General features: G+C 39.3%; 1 protein-coding gene across 1 annotated transcript in view; it reads right to left on the bottom strand.

Annotated features, from left to right (window-relative positions):
- Window positions 1-21899, bottom strand: part of Atg1 (serine/threonine-protein kinase unc-51-like protein Atg1) — a 110366-nt gene that overhangs the window by 61017 nt on the left and 27450 nt on the right. The window contains exon 2 of the mRNA XM_073987122.1: window positions 11381-11554. Coding sequence (XP_073843223.1) covers window positions 11381-11554 — 174 coding nt within the window. The remainder of the gene's footprint in view (window positions 1-11380; window positions 11555-21899) is intronic.

Here is a 21899-nt window from a genome sequence, read left to right as displayed (position 1 = left end):
ACAGGAGATGTTATTAAAGCAGGTAATATACCGTTTAGTAAAATGTCTGAAAATGTAACTAAATATTGACATTTATTCTCTCTCCTCTCATCCTTTAGAACATCCACCCCAAAGGAACCAGTTATGTGGTGGCACCTCTGCAAGCACCAAAACCTGTCTATGTCTGAAAGATTACAAAGTACATTGACTGTTCAAGTGGACCTGACCTACCGATTACTGTTGTTATTCTAGATTAAAGCCATAAAATTAAAACACGAGATTCTGCACATCGCATCAAATTGCAAGAAATTAATTTAAGTAATAATTTTAATAGAAACCATTAACGAAGAGATAGGTGACCTAAACATTTTTAAAATGTTTTTATTAGCATTTAAATTTGCGGTTCTTATTTGCAGGTGTTTGAAGATCTCAGACATTTACAACGTTTACGTTTATCTTCAAACCTCCTGAGCAAATTGGATATAGTATACCTTGAAACCCTTTTAAAGATCCTCCATGAAAAGAAAAAACCGTTCAATACATAGAAAAGGAACCAGGCATCGACGGGATCTTGTAATTATGTCCCAACAGAACCATGTAAAGATGCCTGGAAACCTAAAATCTAGGCTGCGACAATTATATCTAGCTATAGTGTTAGAAAATTGTATGCTCCGTACTATTATAAAACAATGTCCTGTAAAAACCAGTCATCCGCGGGGGGTGGGGATCGATTTTTTTTTATTTTTTTATGTATAAGGGCCCTCGCCCTTTGCTTGTCTATAAAAATATTCGACACAAATCTTTGAAAACTATCAATTATAGGCTAAATAAGGACAGTACAAAGAAAACAGCCATTCAACTTCGGAGTTAGTTAGGACGACAATCAGAATGTTGAGCTTGAAGCATTGACAACTGTTATATTGAAGTGAAAAAAATTGACTCGAGTCATCTATTAGGCGCAACCTTGACTGAAAGTGGTACTATATGGACCCTCATGCACCACTAAAAGTCTTCCACGAAGCGGCTACATCAACGAACAGCAATTAAAGACAGGGGGAAATGCAATCAATAAATCAAGAGAGATACATTATCATTTTACTGGCCAATAATGTAGGCGTACCCAACGACTTTTTTAATCCTCTTTCAACACCTCTTGCTATCCCCAGAAATATCATAACCCTCTTTTGTAGAAAGAGCAATGCTTAGCATACTCGTCATCCAGCGGATAGTCACATTTTTTGCAATGTCCATTCGTATTTGGCAATAAAAAGTATGATCCTTATGATTGTGCTAAAATAAAATCTGGCTCTGAAATGAGAATTCTCTCCAGGAAATAGTTTGTTTGTAATCTTTATATAAATTTACAGGCTAGCTCCTTCACATCTAATAAAGTTATGAATTTTTTTTTACAATAAAAACCTATACAACTATCTATTGTCTATAGAAGACAATAAGAGGTCTTATGTTGTCTTTCGAATACTTCAAGACGTCTATTGCAGACCTCAAGAGCTCTTATCTTGTCCACAGAAGCCTTCAAAAGATCTTCTTTTGTCTACAGTATATATAGACCTTCATTTGTGTGTAGAAGACCTCAACATATGTTGCGTTTTCAATTAAAAACCTCAAGAGGTCTTCTTTGTCTATAAAAGACTTCAAGAGATATTCGTTTGTCTATAGAAGACTTCAAGAAGTCTTATATTGTCCATAGAAGACTTAAAGGCATCTTCTTTTGTCTATAGAAGACTTAAGAGAACTTCGTTTGTCTGTGGAAGACCTCAAGATATCTTGCGTTGTCTATTGAAGACCCCAAGAGATCTTATTTAGTCTATAGAAAACTTCAAGAGGCCTTCGTATGTCTGCAGAACACCTCAAGATGTCTTCTGTTGTCTATAGAAGACCTCAAAAGATCTTGTTTTCTCTATTGAAGACCTCAATAGATCTTCTCTTGTCTATTGAAGACCTCAACAGATCTTCTTTTGTCTACAGAAGACTTCAGGAGATCTTCGTTTGTCTATAGAATATGTCAACATGCTTTCTGTTGTCTGTAGGTCATAACCTGTCTTCCGATGCCTATAGAAGACCTCAAGAAGTTTTCCATTGTCTGTGGTAGACCTAAAGAGGTCTTATTATACCCTCAGCATTTATGCTAACGAGGGTATATACACTTTCATACGGTACCTCCCCCACAAAAGTTCAACAATGTTCGGAAAAATTATGCGCACGGTAACTATTTAAGGGACTGACCGATTTGGTCCATCTTTACGCATCCTAATATATCTACCAGATATAGATCAGGTTTGAATATGGACTATATTTGCCCATTCCTTCGGGTACCTCCCACACAAAATTTCGGATAAGTTCACTTTAAGACCTGCTCTTGACTAACTTTGATTTCTGTTAAAGAAACTTGCAATCGCTGTCTCAATTACAACGGTAAACGTTTTTTAGTGGCAAGTCCATACATGTTGGGAAAACAGCCCGAAAGTTGTAAAAAACCCCTATGGCACCATATGTAGTGGTTGGAGAGCACAATAACTCTCGAACTGATAGACAGATTTGGTCCAAAAGTTGGCCTTCGTCATATTTTGTCCAAACTTAGTTTAACTTCAAAAATGGCCCATATCGGTCCTCTCCTTAGGATACCTCCCCCACAAAAGTTTAACATTTGTGTTCCAATGCAGTTTATGGTCTGTTCGGACATCCTTTGGAAATTTATACCGATGATGTACAGCCATATTATGTTTTCCTAATCCACATTTTTGTCGGCAAGTTCAAATTTCCAAAAAGTGCCACAAAATTCTGAAAAGTCCCTAAATACATTCGATCTGTGCGTAGATGAAAGTTCCAATTCACATAGGCTGAGGGTATATCTCTGTCGGCAAAGCCGACTGATACTTTTTTACTTTTTTTTCTACAAAAGACCTGAGAAGTTCTTCTTTTGTCTATAGAAGACTTTAATAGATCTTCTTTAGTCTAAAAAAGGCTTCGGGACCTTTGCTTGTCTATAGAAAACCTCAATATGTGCTCTGTTGTCTAAACATGTCTTCTGTAGTCTATAAAATACCTCAAAAAGACTTTCTTTGACTTTAATAGACCTAAAGAGGTCTTCTTTTTTCTACAAAAGACCTGAAGAGGTCTTATGTCTATAGGACATTTCAATATGTTTTTATAAAATACTTCAGAATGTTTTTTTGTTTATAGAATGCCTCTACAGGTATCTTGTTGACTATAGAAGACCATAAGATGTCTTCTGTTGTCCAACGAAGACCCCAACAGGTCTCCTGTTGTCTAAAGAAAATCTAAGATGCCTTATGTTGTCCACAGAAGACCCCAAGAGGTCTTCTTTTATCCATGGATGACCTCATAAAGCCTTATTTTGACTATAGAAGCCCTCAATAGGCCTTCTGCTATCTACAGAAGACCTCAAGGATGTCTTCTGTTGTCCAAGAAAGACCCCAACAGGTCTACTATTGTCTAAAGAAAATCTCAAGATGTCTTATGTTGTCCACATAAGACCCCAAGAGGTCTTCTTTTATCCATGGATGACCTCATAAGATGTCTTCTGTTGTCCAAGAAAGACCCCAACAGGTCTCCTGTTGTCTAAAGAAAATCTCAAGATGTCTTATGTTGTCCACAAAAGACCACAAGAGGTCTTCTTTTATCCATGGATGACCTCATAAGATGTCTTCTGTTGTCCAAGAAAGGCCCCAACAGGTCTCCTGTTGTCTAAAGAAAATCTCAAGATGTCTTATGTTATCCACAGAAAACCCCGAGAGGTCTTCTTTTATCCATGGATGACCTCATAAGATGTCTTCTGTTGTCCAAGAAAGACCTCAACAGGTCTCCTGTTGTCTAAAGAAAATCTCAAGATGTCTTATGTTGTCCACAGAAGACCCCAAAAGGTCTTCTTTTATCCATGGATGACCTCATAAAGCCTTATTTTGACTATAGAAGCCCTCAATAGGCCTTCTGCTATCTACAGAAGACCTAAAGGATGTCTTCTGTTGTCCAAGAAAGACCCCAACAGGTCTCCTGTTGTCTAAAGAAAATCTCAAGATGTCTTATGTTGTCCACAAAAGACCACAAGAGGTCTTCTTTCATCCATGGATGACCTCATAAGATGTCTTCTGTTGTCCAAGAAAGGCCCCAACAGGTCTCCTGTTGTCTAAAGAAAATCTCAAGATGTCTTATGTTATCCACAGAAAACCCCAAGAGGTCTTCTTTTATTCATGGATGACCTCATAAGATGTCTTCTGTTGTCCAAGAAAGACCTCAACAGGTCTCCTGTTGTCTAAAGAAAATCTCAAGATGTCTTATGTTGTCCACAGAAGACCCCAAAAGGTCTTCTTTTATCCATGGATGACCTCATAAAGCCTTATTTTGACTATAGAAGCCCTCAATAGGCCTTCTGCTATCTACAGAAGACCTAAAGGATGTCTTCTGTTGTCCAAGAAAGACCCCAACAGGTCTCCTGTTGTCTAAAGAAAATCTCAAGATGTCTTATGTTATCCACAGAAGACCCCAAGAGGTCTTCTTTTATCCATGGATGACCTCATAAGATGTCTTTTGTTGTCCAAGAAAGACCTCAACAGGTCTCCTGTTGTCTAAAGAAAATCTCAAGATGTCTTATGTTGTCCACAGAAGACCCCGAAAGGTCTTCTTTTATCCATGGATTACCTCATAAAGCCTTATTTTGACTATAGAAGCCCTCAATAGGCCTTCTGCTATCTACAGAAGACCTCAAGGATGTCTTCTGTTGTCCAAGAAAGACCCCGACAGGTCTCCTATTGTCTAAAGGAAATCTCAAGATGTCTTATGTTATCCACAGAAGACCCCAAGAGGTCCTCTTTTATCCATGGATGACCTCATAAGATGTCTTCTGTTGTCCAAGAAAGACCTCAACAGGTCTCCTGTTTTGAAGTCCTCTTTTATCCATGGATGACATCATAAGATGTCTTCTGTTGTCCAAGAAAGACCTCAACAGGTCTCCTGTTGTCTAAAGAAAATCTCAAGATGTCTTATGTTATCCACAGAAGACCCCAAGAGGTCCTCTTTTATCCATGGATGACCCCAGAAAGCCTTATTTTGACTATAGAAGCCCTCAATAGGCCTTCTGCTATCTACAGAAGACTTCAAGGAGTCCTTTGTTGTCTATAGAAAGCCTCAAGAGAGATCAAAAAATATGATACGACGCCCAATCGACTAAACTGGGGACCTTAAACCATACATAAGACTTCACCTATTATGAACTATGGTCTGTCCTAGACTATAGATGTCTTCTACATACCTGACAAGTTGTAAAGTGTCACAGAAGTATCTCGCAAATCTCGAATGTAATGCCAAATCTCCAACCATTCGATTTCTTGGTTCAATGAGGATAAGGCGTGGCGCTCATCGCGCTTAGGGCAACATAGCAAATATTTCGTACAAGTCCCTCACTTTATCACACAGAGGAATGACAGATTGTTCATCTACAGCGATAGCTTCGCAACCGCTATTTATTAAAGAGCTCAACATAACTGTAGGCTTTTCAGGCGATGATTTTCCCTATATTGAAGGCTCTTCAGTTAAAAGGCAACAGTAAAGTAAGTGGGAATAGGCAAATCGCTTTGATTGTTGACAGTCAGGTAACTGTTAGAGCACTTAAGACATTTTCAATTTAATCTGAGGTTTTGCAGTAGATGCAGATACCTACTTGAGACTATACTAAACACAGTTGAACTTTGCTGAATTTCTGGGCACTACAATATTGTGGGAAACGAATTCGTAAGTATTTAGATAACTTTGTGTCACTTCGCTGAAGATCTCGACAAACTTTTTTGCATAAAATTTGGTTAAGTGAGTCTACATTGTCAAAACTGATTGCCCAGCAATATCGTAGCACCCCTTTAAATTCTCTTTCTAAGTTATTCCCTCACCGGGGATAACAATCTTGAAGCGATGTGGGGGCTTAAGTGCGCTTCCACCCCCTTTTTGTCTGGGCATTGTATCTCTAATGCACACTCTGCTTCCAGGTGCATTGCCTATACTTATAGGAAGATGTGCACGACCAAAGGTTATCCCAGGTCTCTGATCCTCCACCTCAAGGAAGATCCCCTAACACCGGGGTGTTAAGCGACCTCGTGCCTATCGGTGTTCCAAGGTTTGCAGTTAGGGTACCAACTGTATTCGAACGGAGCCTCGCTGATACCTGGGCACCTCAGCGAGTAGTTAGCGCCCTAGTCATGGTAGTGGAGGGCTATGCCATGTCTGTCCTCAGTTCCCCCATAAACTCATCTACTTATGGATAATCAATTAAATACACAAAAAAACCCAATTCCGATTCACCCTCATCATCGACCATTGCTATGCACCCGGACAATGTTGCACCTCGTGCGAATACCCAATCCCTGGGCGGGGACGTTAATAGAACGACACTGGACAGTGTTAGCGACGCCATAAACAAGCAGAGCAGGGAATTGCTCGAGCTCCTGAGGGATAGTGATAGTCTCCGACTAAGTCAGGAGAGCCCACCTCCATTGGACTGGGAGAGTTGGGAGGATGATGAGATGGATATTACAATTATCCCATCTCAATCATCCACCGCTACTCTCTCTCTTGTGCCCTGGAGAGCTCCAACCTTACGGTCGGGGATCCGGCTCCCTCAGGGGCTGAATTGTCGGTCGGTTCCGACAAACCTCCCCTAAACAGGCAGGATACTGTGGAGGAGGATACGACGACGGCCTCCCCCATGTCTTCCTCAACCAAAGCCAATAGATCTCGGCAGAAGAAAGATAGATACAATTATCGTAGAGCTATCTTCTACTGTCAGAGGTTTATTGGCAAAGACCCCTCCGAGATGACCCAGTCGGAATTTAGGGAAATTGGCCTGAAGATCCGATTTGTGAGGCGTTTCGAACGGAAATACCCTCACATTGAAAAGATCTTCTTGCCAATTGACAAAATTCCGACCCCTGTTGAGGCTGCAGTTTCCAGCCCAGCGGCTGAGAAAAGGGCAACCTCTACAGGGAAAAATGCAGATCCGGTTATGTCAAACTACTCGAGTCCTTTGCGGACGTCTTTGACGACCGCGGTAGGATCGAGCAGGTTGGCTCCACTGGCCCCGAAGACGACGGAACGTAAGGGAAACACTGGTGTGATCCATTCCGTTTCGTAGTCGGTGCAGGGAAAGTTGCAGTCACAAGCCAGACAGCCGCCAAAGGTACCGCCTATGTCGACCGTCTCGTCGGTGACTGCCACCGAACCTGCCGGGGAAAACAAAGGTGCGGATCTAGTAGGGGCGACGACTGTGCATAGGACTGGGCAACAGACCACTGTAAAGCCATCGACACCTACTAGATCTCACCCTCCTGTCCTCAAGAGCGGCGCTGCCACTGTGAAAGGCCATAGGGTGGTGGCGGGAGATGGACCATCGACCTCTAAACAGAGCGGATACTCAAAGACATCTGCGCAGGAATGCGTTAAGAGGGTCGGGTCTTCTGAGGATCCGCATCCTGTTGCCAAGAGGGTGGTGGATTGTCGACCGAGCAACCAAATGGACCCGCACTCACAGGGGACCGGTCATAGGAAGACAGTGGGGGCTCAACCAGGGAAGGCCAGTAAAGGTGACCCAGGTCTGATTCCCCCACGGTCTTCAAATGACAGGACACTGAAGCCAGCGAGCCTAGAAGAGGTGATTGCCCCGGAGAATCTCCGAGTGGCGATCGTTGATAAGGCTGATCTAGATGGGAGGATCAGCGACACACACTGGATCGCAGTGGAACGCCTTCTCAGGAAGGCCATCACCTCCGATGAGGTAGACGCCAGTAAGACCGGCTTCGGCAGGGCGGTTATCCAAAGGGGAATCAGAATCCTCTATTGTCAGGATGAGGAGTCGAGAGACTTCCTCATACAGTTAATAGAGGGTGCTGGTGACCTCTGGGACGACTGCAGGCTGGCTGCTGTCCCTGTTGATGAGATACCCTGGAGGGTCGTAGCCACAACGTGGGTGCCTCCTCCTGACTCTGATGCAGGGGAAGTAGTCAAGATGCTGAGGAAGCAGAACAGGGGTCTTTCTGTTGACGGCTAGAGGCTTCTCAAGCATTTTAAGGAGAGAGACGGCATGGTGATGCGATTCACCATTGATGGTGAGAGTGCTGACTACATCAGAGACTGTGGGGGAGTGCTGTTTTTCGGGTCTGGTGGACTTCGGTTCCGGAAGGAGATGGATACGATAGAACACAGCGCGCTATTTTCTTTAGTTTTTTCCTTCATTGTCAATAATAGTTAAACAAATGTCAAAAAATCAGTTTGACCATTTTTTACCCGATAAATTTTGTCTAGCAGACAGAGGTAGAAGGGACATGAGCTTTTGTTCGCTCTCTCTTAAAAAATGCTCCCAGCGCTTTTCTGGTTAAATGTGGTACACACAGGCATGTAAAGGCACAAAATTTATGTTGTTGTCCAATTCTTTGAAGCATTTACCAAATACTATTACACAGTTACGAGATTTCAACCTTCACCTGTGATTCGTGTACATTTCTGCAGACCTGTCTTCAGCAGACCAATGACGATTAGGTCCTTAATTGTAAGGAAATGAGACTGGCGGGTTATGAAATCATTCAACAAGGAAGTGTGGAGTATTTGGGGAAATGTTGGGAATTTTCGAAATATCAGCCTTGGAATTAGATCACATAATCTAAGGATGTTACCGACAAATAACCGACTTTACTGATCTCTCTTCTAATCGTTTGATCTGTGAACTGAATTCTCCCATGCCTAACATTTCCAAGTGTCTGATCTGTCATTTTATTGGTAACACCACTTTCTATCTATAAAAATGATAACTTTCTTGTTGTTCATTTTGTTATTCAGAAGCAATAAACACAAATAACAAAAGTAGGAAGCATTGATAAGCGGCGGCGGTGGATCCATGCATGTCAACATAACCTTGATATATGTATGTATGGTGGCAGAAAACATTGACTTTGTTGTTATTGCCATTAAAAAAAATAGACGGGAAAAAACTCACAAAAAGATTGTTTATTTTTTCTTAACAAAAGCAAAAACAAACAGTGAAGTGAAATGCAGGTTAAAGACATTTTTTGGGAGATGTTAGAAGACAAACAATAAATTACGAATGTGATTAACTCATTAGAACGAATACTGGGGTAATGATATAGAAATTGTTTGAAAAGTTTCAATAGAAACACTAAAGAGGACATACCCCCGTTATTATAAGTCTTCTTTTGTTATAGTTTGGATTTACCGAACAGATTTATAGCGTTCCGGTTAGCTTAAATTTAAAAGTGATGATTGAATCTCAAGGAGGAGCTTCTTGGGATTAACTTCTAATGTAAAAATTATATTTTTAATTTCTCGAAATTGGTTTATTTTGCGTTTTCAAATCTATCAGATAGTAAAAGAACACATATAATAATGGCCCATAAAGTGTTAAGACTATGTTCCACATAAAATGTTGAAACATTGTAAAGGCTACGGTATTAATTTTCAGAACAATCCAATATCGGACTAAAACCTTCTTCAGAAACTATGCTCTAATTATTCCATTGACAGATCCAATCATCACAATCTATACGAATAAAATCCTCAATGTCTCTCACATATGTATTGTAAGAATACAACATGGAAGAGATTTAATCATTTGCTACAAATAAATAAATAAATACATATTTCATAGAAGAAAATGACGAAGAATCGTGAGAGGTTAAAGAAGATTTCCTGTTTTCCAAAAATGAGGTCAAGAAATTATACAATTTCAAGAAAAAAATTGCAATACAAAAACAACATCATCAAATAAACGAAAAATTGTTTTGCAATTGGCAAATGATGGATATTCACATATACATACATACATCTGTATCTCCATGTGGATGTATTTACCCCAATCATCTACATCCACACTTAATTAATGGGTCATGTGTTTTTTTTTTTTTTCTTCTAAAGAACGAAATAAGGAAATTAAATTTCAAAACGAAAAGCCAATGACCATCTTTGGCGGCACGGCAGCGGTACAACGCACAAGTGAGAAAACATATGGTCCACCGAGAAAATGTAATTGCGCCGCCTTCCACACATTGTGTTGGGGGGAATTGATTCTCTAAACCAAATATTTACAAAGAAGTAGAAATGTATCCAACCACAAATTTGTGTGTACCAATATTTGAATACTTAAAAATTTGTGATATTTGTTGTATTTATTTAAATTGAGGTGAACGATAAAGAATAATAACAACAACAACAACAGAAACGTATCATGGCCTTTTGGTTTTAAGGAAGTCAACGAACTTGGAAGCACTTCGAATTTCAAATGTGTATCTTCTTCTGTTTTCACCGTTGTCGTTGTTGCATCGAAATTGTTTATTTATCTTTCGAAAACCAATACAAATGCAAAGACTTTGCATATGGAGTAGTTGTTGTTCCATGGACAATGCAGTAGGTCTATACACATATGATGAAATTCTAGAAATACGCCAACAATCACCAAAAAAATGGGTATATCTTGATGTGTTTATTTCGATAAGACAATGAATGCAGCGGGCAAAATGGTTGCAGACCTCTTCTTCGTCGTTGTCGTCAACGTCGTCGTCTTTGTGAATGAAATAATCCCCACAGTAAGAAAATTGTGTGGTTGTTAATTAATTACTTATTGTTAAATTACTTTAAGTGAATCATAATAGAGGAAGAAGAGAAAGAAGAGGGTTACAGCAGAACATGTGTTCGCATTTTATCTATTCCTTGGGTAAATAACCGACATATAAATGACGTAGATCAATAAAAATGCAATGAACTGGGTCATCAGAGCAAGAAATATTCTCTAAACAAAATTAATTCTCATCTAAGAATGCTACTTCAGCTCTAAAGGCTGAGACACATAAAACGATTGGCTATGTTGCAAATGATATTGGCTAAATTGTAGTGGAAAAGAATAAAACTGAACCATGAACTGGTATTCTGGCCTAAGTCATTTATGGTAAAAGAATAAAAAGCAAAGCGTAACCTAGTTCGAATTTGGTTCGACATTTCTTTATCCTTTTGCCCGTAAAGAATTAAGCAAGAATATGTGTCTCCGTCTTAATGCAAATCTGGCAATCATTTACTCTTTTATATTTCAAGCCATCCGTCCACTGTCGTATGCGAGAAAACCAATAACATATGCCTGATCCAGAACCTGAAAGAATCTGCACATTTTTACTACAATAACAATTTGTCTCTTGTTATCAAAGAAATAGTAAAAATGTGTAGATTCTTGCTGTTCTGGAAAAGACCATATGTGTGTAGCCTTAAGATTATCTAAGGAATCACCTCTTTGCTTTGACTTGCTCTTTATCTTATACAAATGTTCTTCTTCTACATAGTTTTCTTCTTGCTATAGTTTTATCTGTTCAATCTTTCTACTTACCTCCATAACCAAATTGACACAATCCTGTGACTCCTTGCAGTCCAGCAATGCCACCACATTTTCATGATGCAACTCTGTCAGTTCTTTTAGAATTTTAATCTCCTTACCCAAAAGGTTTTGAGTTTTTATTAGACCTTTTTTGGTAATGCATTTTATGGCGACCGGGAAATGTTTCTAAAAAGAGAGAAAAAGAAAATAATAAAAATAAATATGAGCACAAAAAAGAACGAATGGCACCATAGAATACTCCTTAACGGCCAGTAATGAAAACAGAAACAGAAGATTTTCTATAGATATGAAATAAGAGTACAAGGGTAACTTCTATCAAGACCGACGATTCTCAAAAGGTTTTCAATATACTGGACACCCTCAAAAGGCCAGTAGATAAAATCGAAGGGATCTAAAGGCTTTCAGGTACAAATTGAATAATCTCGCAGTTGGCGGAAAAATTTGCATTTGTTTAAATTGCATTTTTTAAGTAGCCGGCCTTCGGCTGAGGTTTTAAGACATTTTCCTATGGACAGATACAATATTCGCGTGCGGGAAAAAATATTCTTTGAAATTGTCATTTTTTTCCAAGTAGCAGGCCTTTACACAAGGAAATTTTTGGAACTTCAAAGGCCCACATCTCGAGAAGTATGGATTTCCACCAACGAACTATATATTTTTGTAATCAGCACCAAAAGATCTACCTGTGGTAAAAATGTCAAATTTTTCCGCCAGCTGGGAGAATATTCAGTTTATGCCGAAAGTGTTATATAGGGAACAGTTAAGAAGCTCTTGGGATCGTCTTCAAACAACAGAAAGCCTCTTGAGTTTTTCTTTAGACAAACGAAGACATCTTGAGGTCTCCTCTAGACAAAAGAAGACCTCCCGAGGTCTTCTCTATAGACAACAGAAGACCTCCTGAGGTCTCTTATAGCCATCAAAATACCTATTAATGTCTTCTATAGACAACGTAAGGCCTCCTGAGGTCACATATAAAGACCAGAAGATCTCCCGATGTCTTCTTTAGACAACAGAAGACCTCCTGAGGTCTTCTATAACCCACAAAAAACCTCTTGAGGTCTTTTACAGACAAAAGGAAGCTTCCTCTCGAGGTTTTCTATTGACAAAAGAAGACCGTTTCGGTTATCTTTAGGCAAAAGCAGAACGCTTGAAGAAAGCAGAAGGCCTCTTGAAGTCTTCTACGCACAAACACGAAGGCCTCCTGAGGTCTCCTATAGACAGCACAGGACCTCTTGTGATGTTCTATGCACAATGGACAACCTCTTGAGGTCTCCAATAGACAACATAAGGCCTCAAGATGTCTCCAATGGAGAAGAGAGGTCTTCCGTAAAAAACGGCTTCTTGATTTCTCCTATAGGCACCAGAAGGCCTCCAGGAGTCTTCTATAGAAAACTGAAAGCCTCTTGAGGCAACATGAGACCTTCTATAGACAACCGAAGATCTCTATAGGTCTCCTATGGACAACAGAAGACTTCCAGAGGTATCCTATGGACAACAGAAGACCACTAGAGGTCTCTTAAAGACTACAGATGACCTCTTGAGATCTTCTAAAGACAATAAAAGACTTCTTGAGGTCTCCTATGGACAACAGAAGACCTCCTGAGGTCTTCAATAGGAATCAGAAGACCTCTAAAGGTTTTCTAAGGACAACAGAATACCTCTTGGGGTCTCCTATGGACAACAGAAGACCTCCTGAGGTCTCCTATGGACAACAGAAGACCTCCTGAGGTCTTCTATAGATCACAGAAGACCTCTAGAGGTCTAATATGCACAACAGAAGACCTCCTGAGGTCTGCTATAGCCAACAGCAGACCTCCTGAGGTCTGCTTTAGGCAACAGAAGACCTCCTGAGGTCTTCTATAGGCAACAGAAGATTTCTGGAGGTCTTCTATGGACAACAGAAGACCTCCTGATGTCTTCTATGGACAACAGAAGACATCTTGAGGTCTTCCATGGACAACAGAAGACCTCCTGAGGTCTCATATAGACAACAGAAGACCTCTGCAGGTTTCCTAGGGACAACAGAAGACCTCCTGAGGTCTTCTATAGGCAACAGAAGACCTCCAGAGGTCTCCCATGGACAACAGAAGACCTCCTGAGGTCTCATATAGACAACAGAAGACCTCTAGAGGTTTCCTAGGGACAACAGAAGACCTTCTGAGGTCTTCTCTGGACAACATAAGACCTTCTGAGGTCTTCTCTGGACAACAGAAGACCTGTAGAGGTCTCCTATGGACAACAGAAGACCTCCTGAGGTCTTCTATAGGCAACAGAAGATTTCTAGAGGTTTCCTATGGACAACAGAAGACCTCCTCCTTCTATAGGTAACAGAAGACCTCTAGAGGTCTCCCATGGACAACAGAAGACCTCCAGCGGTCTCCCATGGACAACAGAAGACCTCCTGAGGTCTCATATAGACAACAGAAGACCTCTAGAGGTCTTCTAAAGGCAACAGAAGACCTCTAGAGGTCTCCCATGGACAACAGAAGACCTCCTGAGGTCTTCTATAGGCAACAGAAGACCTCCTGAGGTCTTCTATAGACAACAGAAGACCTCCTCATATAGACAACAGGATACCTCTAGAGGCCTTCTAAAGGCAACAGAAGACCTCTAGAGGTCTCCTACAGAAGACTTCTAGAGGTTTCCTATGGACAACAGAAGATCTCCTGAAGTCTTCTATAGATAACAGAAGACCTCAAGAGGTCTCCTATAGGCAACAGAAGTCTTTTATTGCCAACATAAGCCCTCTTGAGGTGTTCTATAGAGCAACGAAGACCTTTTGAGGTCTTTTATTTACAAGAGAAGACTTTTGGGGCCTGCTATAGACACAGAAGACATGTTGAGGTCTTCTATAGACAAAAGAAGACATCCTGGCGTCTTCTATAGACAGCAGAAGACATCTTGAGGTCTTCTATAAACAACACAAAATTTCTCGTGGCCCTCTTAATGTTTTCTGTAGACAAACGGAGGCCTACTTATTGAAGTCTTTTATAGAGGAAAGTTGATCTCTTCAGGGATTCTGTAGACAAAAGACGACCTTTTAAAGAGTTCTACAGACAAAAGGCGATCTTTTAAGGTCTTCTGTAGACAACAGGAATTGTATAAAAAGAAAGCCTCTTTTATAGAATAGATTGACCCCATGGTCATATATAATAGAACGGATTGACCACAGGGTCATCCACTATAGAATAGATAGACCCCCAGGAGTCATCTGCTGCAAAATATGTGGACCCCGGGTTTGTCTATTATAGAACAGGTTGACCCCAATGTCATCTATTATAGAATAGATGTACCTCAACACCATCTTTTGCAGAATAGATTAACCTCCGTGTCAGCTATAGAGAATAGCTAGATGTTATGTTCGTGTATTGAAGATAGATTAACCTTGGGGCTTCTCAGAATAGCTCGTAAATCATCTACTACTATCATCTTCACCTGAATCATCATATCTATTTAGGTTTCATTTTCATGGAGTATATTGAATATCAGCTTTCATCTTCAGAGATCTCGGTGAAACCCCCGATTTGTATGTGTAATCTGAAACATGCAACCAAAATAGATAACATTTCAAAATGATGATAGACAGAGAATTCATGGACACACCTTTATCACATATCATTTTCATTGTTTTGCATTCAGTTTCATTTCGTTTCGTTTCATTTTTTGCCATGTCAATTATTTTTACAATTGACAGGCAGGCACCCAAATAAACAAAACAGCCGGGCCAGACAGACGGTTATAAATCTGCTTTGTCAACCATTCTATCTGTCCGTCTGTCATATTCGCACTAATTCATCCATTGTCTATTTTGTTTTGTTTTCATTATTTCGTCATGTTTGCTCATTTAGAATCATATTTTCAAGTGTGTAGAGTGCAAGCGAGCTGGCGTGGCAAAACATTGTTGATAGGAGCGCACCGAACCTTTTATTCGATCGGTTTCATTGTTAGTGGGTCAAGTGTAATGAAATATGGTGGGTAATGGTATGGGTACGGTGGTGGTATTGGGTATGGGCACGACAAACAAAATTAATGCAATTTATTTGAGCTTTTTTTTTATTAAAATAAGTCGATTGTAGATCTAATTAATTTTCTGTTATTATTTTGCCAGCCGCACAATAAGTTGTTGGTAATGTGAACAATTAGAGTAAGATATGGCTAACGTAAACAGTTGCTACTTTATAAGTTCACTTGACAAATTTCGTTTATAAGGAACATTGTTATCAAGTTTCATCGGTATCAAGTTTCATGTAATTTCTTCCTACAATAACCATTTTGCAGGTTCCTTATATCCGCATATTACCTCCCTAACTCACTTAAGCCGTCCCTCTAAGTTGTGTTTCCACCAGAAAATTGCTGTTGACTCACTTCAAATTAAAAAAGTATGAATTTAGTTTACAGAAACTTTTCTAACACAATTGGATATCACTCCACCAACCCGTTCTTTATAATTTTGTTGGTACTTTGGCCTTCTCTTTGATTTATTGTACCACCCGGGAATTGTTGATGACTCATGTACGAGTATGATATTTAAAAATATTAATTTTGTTCCACCTGTACTTTCTACTTGCTCTCATGTCCCACATATTAAACTAACCTATCTTCCATTCGCTTAAATGTTAAATTATAACCGCACCATTACTGCGCGGATGGACGTCAGAGATTGTTGGCCATTTGTTGTCTTAACTTATTACATAGTACGTTTTGCTACGTTTTTTCTGTCTCAGTTTTCTTTGTTCGCGGTTACCTTTCTTTTTTTGTTTTTGTTAATTACAGTTTAGCAAAGAGTACGTCGCACAGTGGTTCAGAATCGTTTTTTCTTGGTAGAAAATCTGTAACTTTTGAATGGATAGAGATATTTTCATAATTCTTTTAGCTTTCCGACATATTAAATGCCACCAAATTCGGTCTAGCGGTTGCAGAGGAATTCAAGGTCAAAGTTAAAAATTTTATTATGAGCGTTTTAGAGTTTTTCATATGTTCTAACTATTTAAAAAAGGCCAAACCCCAAATAAACAAACCACAAAAATACAAAAAAAAATATTTTTTTTTTTTTTAAATATTTTTGAATATTTGTTTCAAAATTTTTTGTTAAAAAAATTTAAATTTTTTCCAAAATTGAAAAAATACTTTGTTTTTTCATAAAACTCTTATAAATGCTCATATACTAAAAAAGTCCATTTGTGTGAATAAACTATAATTTATATGGGAATCGGTATGGAAAAAACACACATTTTTATCCATGTAATTTCAAAAAAATTAAAAAAAGAGGACTCTCTCGGCATCATTCTTTGAAAACGAAACTTTGTTCCAAGCTGTTCCCTAAAAGTTCTAGTCCACTAAACTTGGAATTTCACTAAAATTTAATACCTGAAGAAAAATAAAATAGCTCACTTCGTGTAAATGCCACGGTAACTTATTAAAACGTTTCTTAAAGGCAACAATCTTACCTACCTACCTAACAAAAAGCAATGAACACAATATCTGTTATAAGTTCTGAGAAATAGCTGTTTCTTTCTTCAGAAATTTGCAAAAATTACCTATTTTCCAAAATTGGGAAATATTTTTCGGCTTTAGGAGCAAGCCACGCCCACACCTTCCAATAGTTTGATCTAATTTTTTGTTTTCCCTAGTTTCAATATGTTTACTATCGAATCCCATATAGAAATTAACAATCGGTGACGACAAAAAATGGAGGTTTTGGCCAGGAAAATCAATTTCTGAACCACTGTGCGTCGTAAGTATATGTATATGTACGTAGTAATGTAAATAGGTAGGAATATATGTATGTACAATGCAGAAGAAATAGGAACAAAACCACCAATCACTCCGCCAAGTAATGGCAACCGGACTACAGAAAATGAGAAATTGCGAAAAAACACACAAGGAAAAAATTTCATTAGTTTATCATCATTTTGTTGTAGTCAATGTTGTTGTTGGTTTTTGTCTAATGACATGTCCGTCGTCCCCCTGTTGTATTGTAAATTACTCAATGGCTGTTTACAAATGTTTAATTTTAAAATTACAATTTACGCATTAGCGGGTGAATAAAATAGTTGCAACTGAACCCTATAGTAGGCATAAACGTGGAGGTTGATTTTGAAAGAAATTAAAACGTCTTAAAGAGGGTTTCTGTTTTCTATAGCAAACCTAATCAGATGTTTTTATGGCATGTAGAAGACCTCAGAAGGGTTTCTTCTGCCTATACAAGCCTCAGAAGTCTTATTCTGCCAATAGAAGATCTGAGAAGTCTCATTTTGCCTATAAAAGACCTCAGAACTCTTCTTTTGCCTATAGAAGATCTCAAAAAGTCGTCTGTTGTCCACATAATACCTCAAGAGAACTACTGTGATTTGTAGAAAAAATCAAGAGATGTTTCTATGCATATAGAAGATGTCTGTGGTTCTTCTTCTGCCTATAGAAGACCTCAGAAGGTCTTCTTCTGCCTAAGGAAGACTTCAGAAGGTCTTCTTCTGCCTAAAGAAGACGTCAGAAGGCCTTCATTTCCTTATATAGAAGTCCTCAAAAGGTCTTCTTTTGCCTAAAGAAGACGTCAGAAGCTATTCTTTTGCCTATTTAGAAGACCTCAGAATGTTTTCATCTGTCTATATAGACTCCTGAGATCTTGTGTTGTCTATAGAAGAAATGAAAAGGTCTTCTGTTGTTTATAGAAGACCTCTAGATGACTCATGTGATCTGTAGAAGACATTAAGAGATCTTCTGTTGTCTATAGAAGACCTCAAATGGTCTTCTGTTGGTCATAGAAGCCCTTAAGAGGTCTATTGTTGGACATGCACGACCTTTAAGTTGTCATCAGTTGTTCACAAAAAACCCCCAAGAGGTCTTCTTTTGACTGTATAGAACAATAGGTCTTCTGCTGTCCACAGATAACCTGAAGAGTTCTTGTGTTATCAATAAAAGACCTCGGGAAGCTTCTGTTGTCCATATAAGACCTCAAGAGGCATTCTATTAACTGTAGTAGACCATAAAGGGTCTTCCGTTGTCCATAGAAGACATCAAGAGGTCATATGTTGTCTATAGGATACCTCAGCAAATACCTCAGAGGTCTTCTGCCCTCAGCAGATTATCTTCTGTCTATAGAAGACCTCACAAAAGGTTTTCTGCTGTCCATAGAATACATCAAGTGCTCATGATGATTTCTACAACAACAATAGAAGGTATCTTGGGGTATTCCATAGACAACAGAAGACCTTTAGATGTCTTCTATTTACAACAGAAGATATCATGAAGTTTTCAATAGACAAAAAGTCTTCTAGAGTTCTTCTATAGACAACAGAAAACCTCTTGAGATCTTCTATAGACAAAAGAGGAACTTTTTGAGGTTTGCTATAGATCACAGGAGACCTCTAGAGGTATTATATAGACCACACAAGTCCTCTTGAAGACTACAATGAAAAGAAGACCTTTAGAGTTCTTCTATAGACAACAGAAGACCTCTTGCGATTTTTATAGACAAAAGCTAACCTCTTCTGAGGACAAAAGACCTCTGGTCTTCTAGAGACCACAGAAGACTTCATGAAGTTTTCCGTATATAAAAGTCCTTTTGGAATCTTTTATAGACAAAAGAAGACCCTTTGAGGTCACAGAAAACCTGTTGAGGCCTTCTATAGACAACATAAGACCTCTTGAGGTCTTCTACAAACAAAAGACAAAAAAATACCTCTTGAAATCTGCTATAGAAAAAAGACCTCTTGAGGTCTTCTATAGGCCACCGAAGACTTCTTGAGGTCTTCTACAGACCACAGAAGACCTCTGCAGGTCTTCTATAGACAAAAGAGCAGATCTGAAGGCTTTCTACACACCGCAGAAAACCCTTCGAAGCCTTTTGTTAACAACTGAAGACCTTTTGTGGTCATATATAGACCACAGAAAAAAAGACCTTTGGAGGTCTTCTATAGACAAAAGGAGGTCACTTGATGTCTTCTATAGATGAAAGAAGACCTCTTGAGGTCTTCTGTAGATAAAAGAAGACCCCTTGAGGTCTTCTATAGACCAAAGAAGACCTCTTGAAATCTTCTATAGACCAAAGAAGACCTCTTGAGGTCTTCTACAGACCACAGAGGACCTCTAGACGTCTCTTTTTATAGCCACAGAAGATTTCTTGAGGACTGCTTCAGAACACAGAAGACCTCTGCAGGTCTTCTTTAGACCGCAGAAGACCTATTGGGGCAACCTAAAGACAACGGAAGACCTCTAGAAGTCTTCTATAGACCACAGAAGATTTCTTGAGGCCTTTTATAGGCCACAGAAGACCTCTTGAGGGCTTCTATAGACCACAAAAGACATCTTGAGGTCTTCTACAGACCACAGAGGACCTATTGAGGATTTCTGAAGGCAACAGAAGACCTCTAGAAGTCTTCTATAGACCACAGAAGATTTCTTGAGGCCTTTTATAGGCCACAGAAGACATATTGGGGCCACCTAAAGACAACAGAAGACCTCTAGAAGTCTTCTATAGGCCACAGAATATTTCTTGATTCCTTTTATAGGCCACAGAAGACCTCTTGAGGGCTTCTATAGACCACAAAAGACCTCTTGAGGTCTTCTACAGACCACAGACGACCTATTGAGGCTTTCTAAAGGCAACAGAAGACATCTAGAAGTCTTCTATAGACCACAGAAGTTTTCTTGAGGTCTTTTATAGGCCACAGAAGAACTCTTGAGGACTTCTATAGACCACAAAAGACTTCTTGAGGTCTTCTACAGGCCACAGACGACCTATTGAGGCTTTCTAAAGGCAACAGAAGACCTCTAGAAGTCTTCTATAGACCACAGAAGATTTCTTGAGGCCTTTTATAGGCCACAGAAGACCTCTTGAGGACTTCTATAGACCACAAAAGACCTCTTGAGGTCTTCTACAGACCACAGACGACCTATTGAGGCTTTCTAAAGGCAACAGAAGACCTCTAGAAGTCTTCTATAGACCAAAGAAGATTTCTTGAGGCCTTTTATAGGCCACAGAAGACCTATTGGGGCCACCTAAAGACAACAGAAGACCTCTAGAAGTCTTCTATAGACCACAGAAGATTTCTTGAGACCTTTTATAGGCCACAGAAGACCTCTTGAGGACTTCTATAGACCACAAAAGACCTCTTGAGGTCTTCTACAGACCACAGACGACCTATTGAGGCTTTCTAAAGGCAACAGAAGACCTCTAGAAGTCTTCTATAGACCACAGAAGATTTCTTGAGACCTTTTATAGGCCACAGAAGACCTCTTGAGGACTTCTATAGACCGACCACAAAAGACCTCTTGAGGCTTTCTAAAGACAACAGAAGACCTCTAGAAGTCTTCTACAGACCACAGAAGACATATTAAGACTTTCTCAAGACAACAGAAGACCTCTAGAAGTCTTCTACAGACCACAGAAGACATATTAAGACTTTCTAAAGACAACAGAAGACCTCTAGAAGTCTTCTATAGACCGCAGAAGATTTTTTGAAGCTTTTTATAGACAACAGAAGACCCATTAGTGCCTTCTAAAGACAACATAAGACCTATAGAAGTCTTCTATAGACCACAGAAGACCGCTACAAGACTTCTATAGACCACAGAAGACCTCTTGAGATCGTCTATATACCACAAAAGACCTCTAGAAGTCTTCTATAGACCAAAATACCTCTGCAGGTCTTCTATAGACCACCGAAGGCCTCTAGACGTTTTTTTTATACAGACCACACTACAGACCACAGAAAAACTCTGCAGGTCTTCTATAGACCACAGAAGAGTTCTTGAGGTCTTTTATAGGCCACAGAAGACCTCTTGAGGACTTCTATAGACCACAAAAGACCTCTTGCAGTCTTCTACAGACCACAGAAGACATATTGAGGCTTTCTAAAGACAACAGAAGACCTCTATAGATTTCTTGAATAGACCACAGAAGATTTCTTGAATCTTTTTATAGACAACAGAAGACCTATTGATGCCTTCTAAAGACAACATAAGACCTATAGAAGTCTTCTATAGACCACAGAAGACCACTACAAGTATTTTATAGACCACAGATGTACTCTTGAGATCGTCTATATACCACAAAAGACCTCTTCTTGAAGACTTCTACAAACCACAGAAAAACTCTGCAGGTCTTCTATAGACCACAGAAGAGCTCTTTAGGTATTTTATGATCACAAAGATCTGAAGGAGTCTTCTGTTGTTAATAGAAAATCTCAAATTTTATTCTTTTGTCTATAGAAGACCTCAAGAAGTCTTCTTTCGTCTATAGAAGGTCTTCTGTGATCTATAGAAAACCTCATATGAAGTCAGAAGACATCTTGAGGTCTTCAGTAGACAAAAGAAGTCCTCTTGGGATTTTCTATTGACAACAGAAGACCTCTTGAGCTCTTCTTTAGAAAAAAAACCTCTGCAGGCCTTCTGCCGACAAAGGAAGACCTCTTAATGTCTTCTATAGACAAAAGAAATCCCCTTGAGGTCTTCTATAGAGCACAGAAAACCTCTTGAGGTCTGATAAAGACAACAAAAGGCTTCTTGAGGC

The sequence above is a fragment of the Musca autumnalis genome, unplaced genomic scaffold, assembly GCF_047663935.1.
Source record: "Musca autumnalis isolate F117 unplaced genomic scaffold, ASM4766393v1 scaffold_4, whole genome shotgun sequence".
NCBI classification, from domain to species: domain Eukaryota; kingdom Metazoa; phylum Arthropoda; class Insecta; order Diptera; family Muscidae; genus Musca; species Musca autumnalis.
This window is presented reverse-complemented; position numbering and strand designations above follow the sequence as displayed.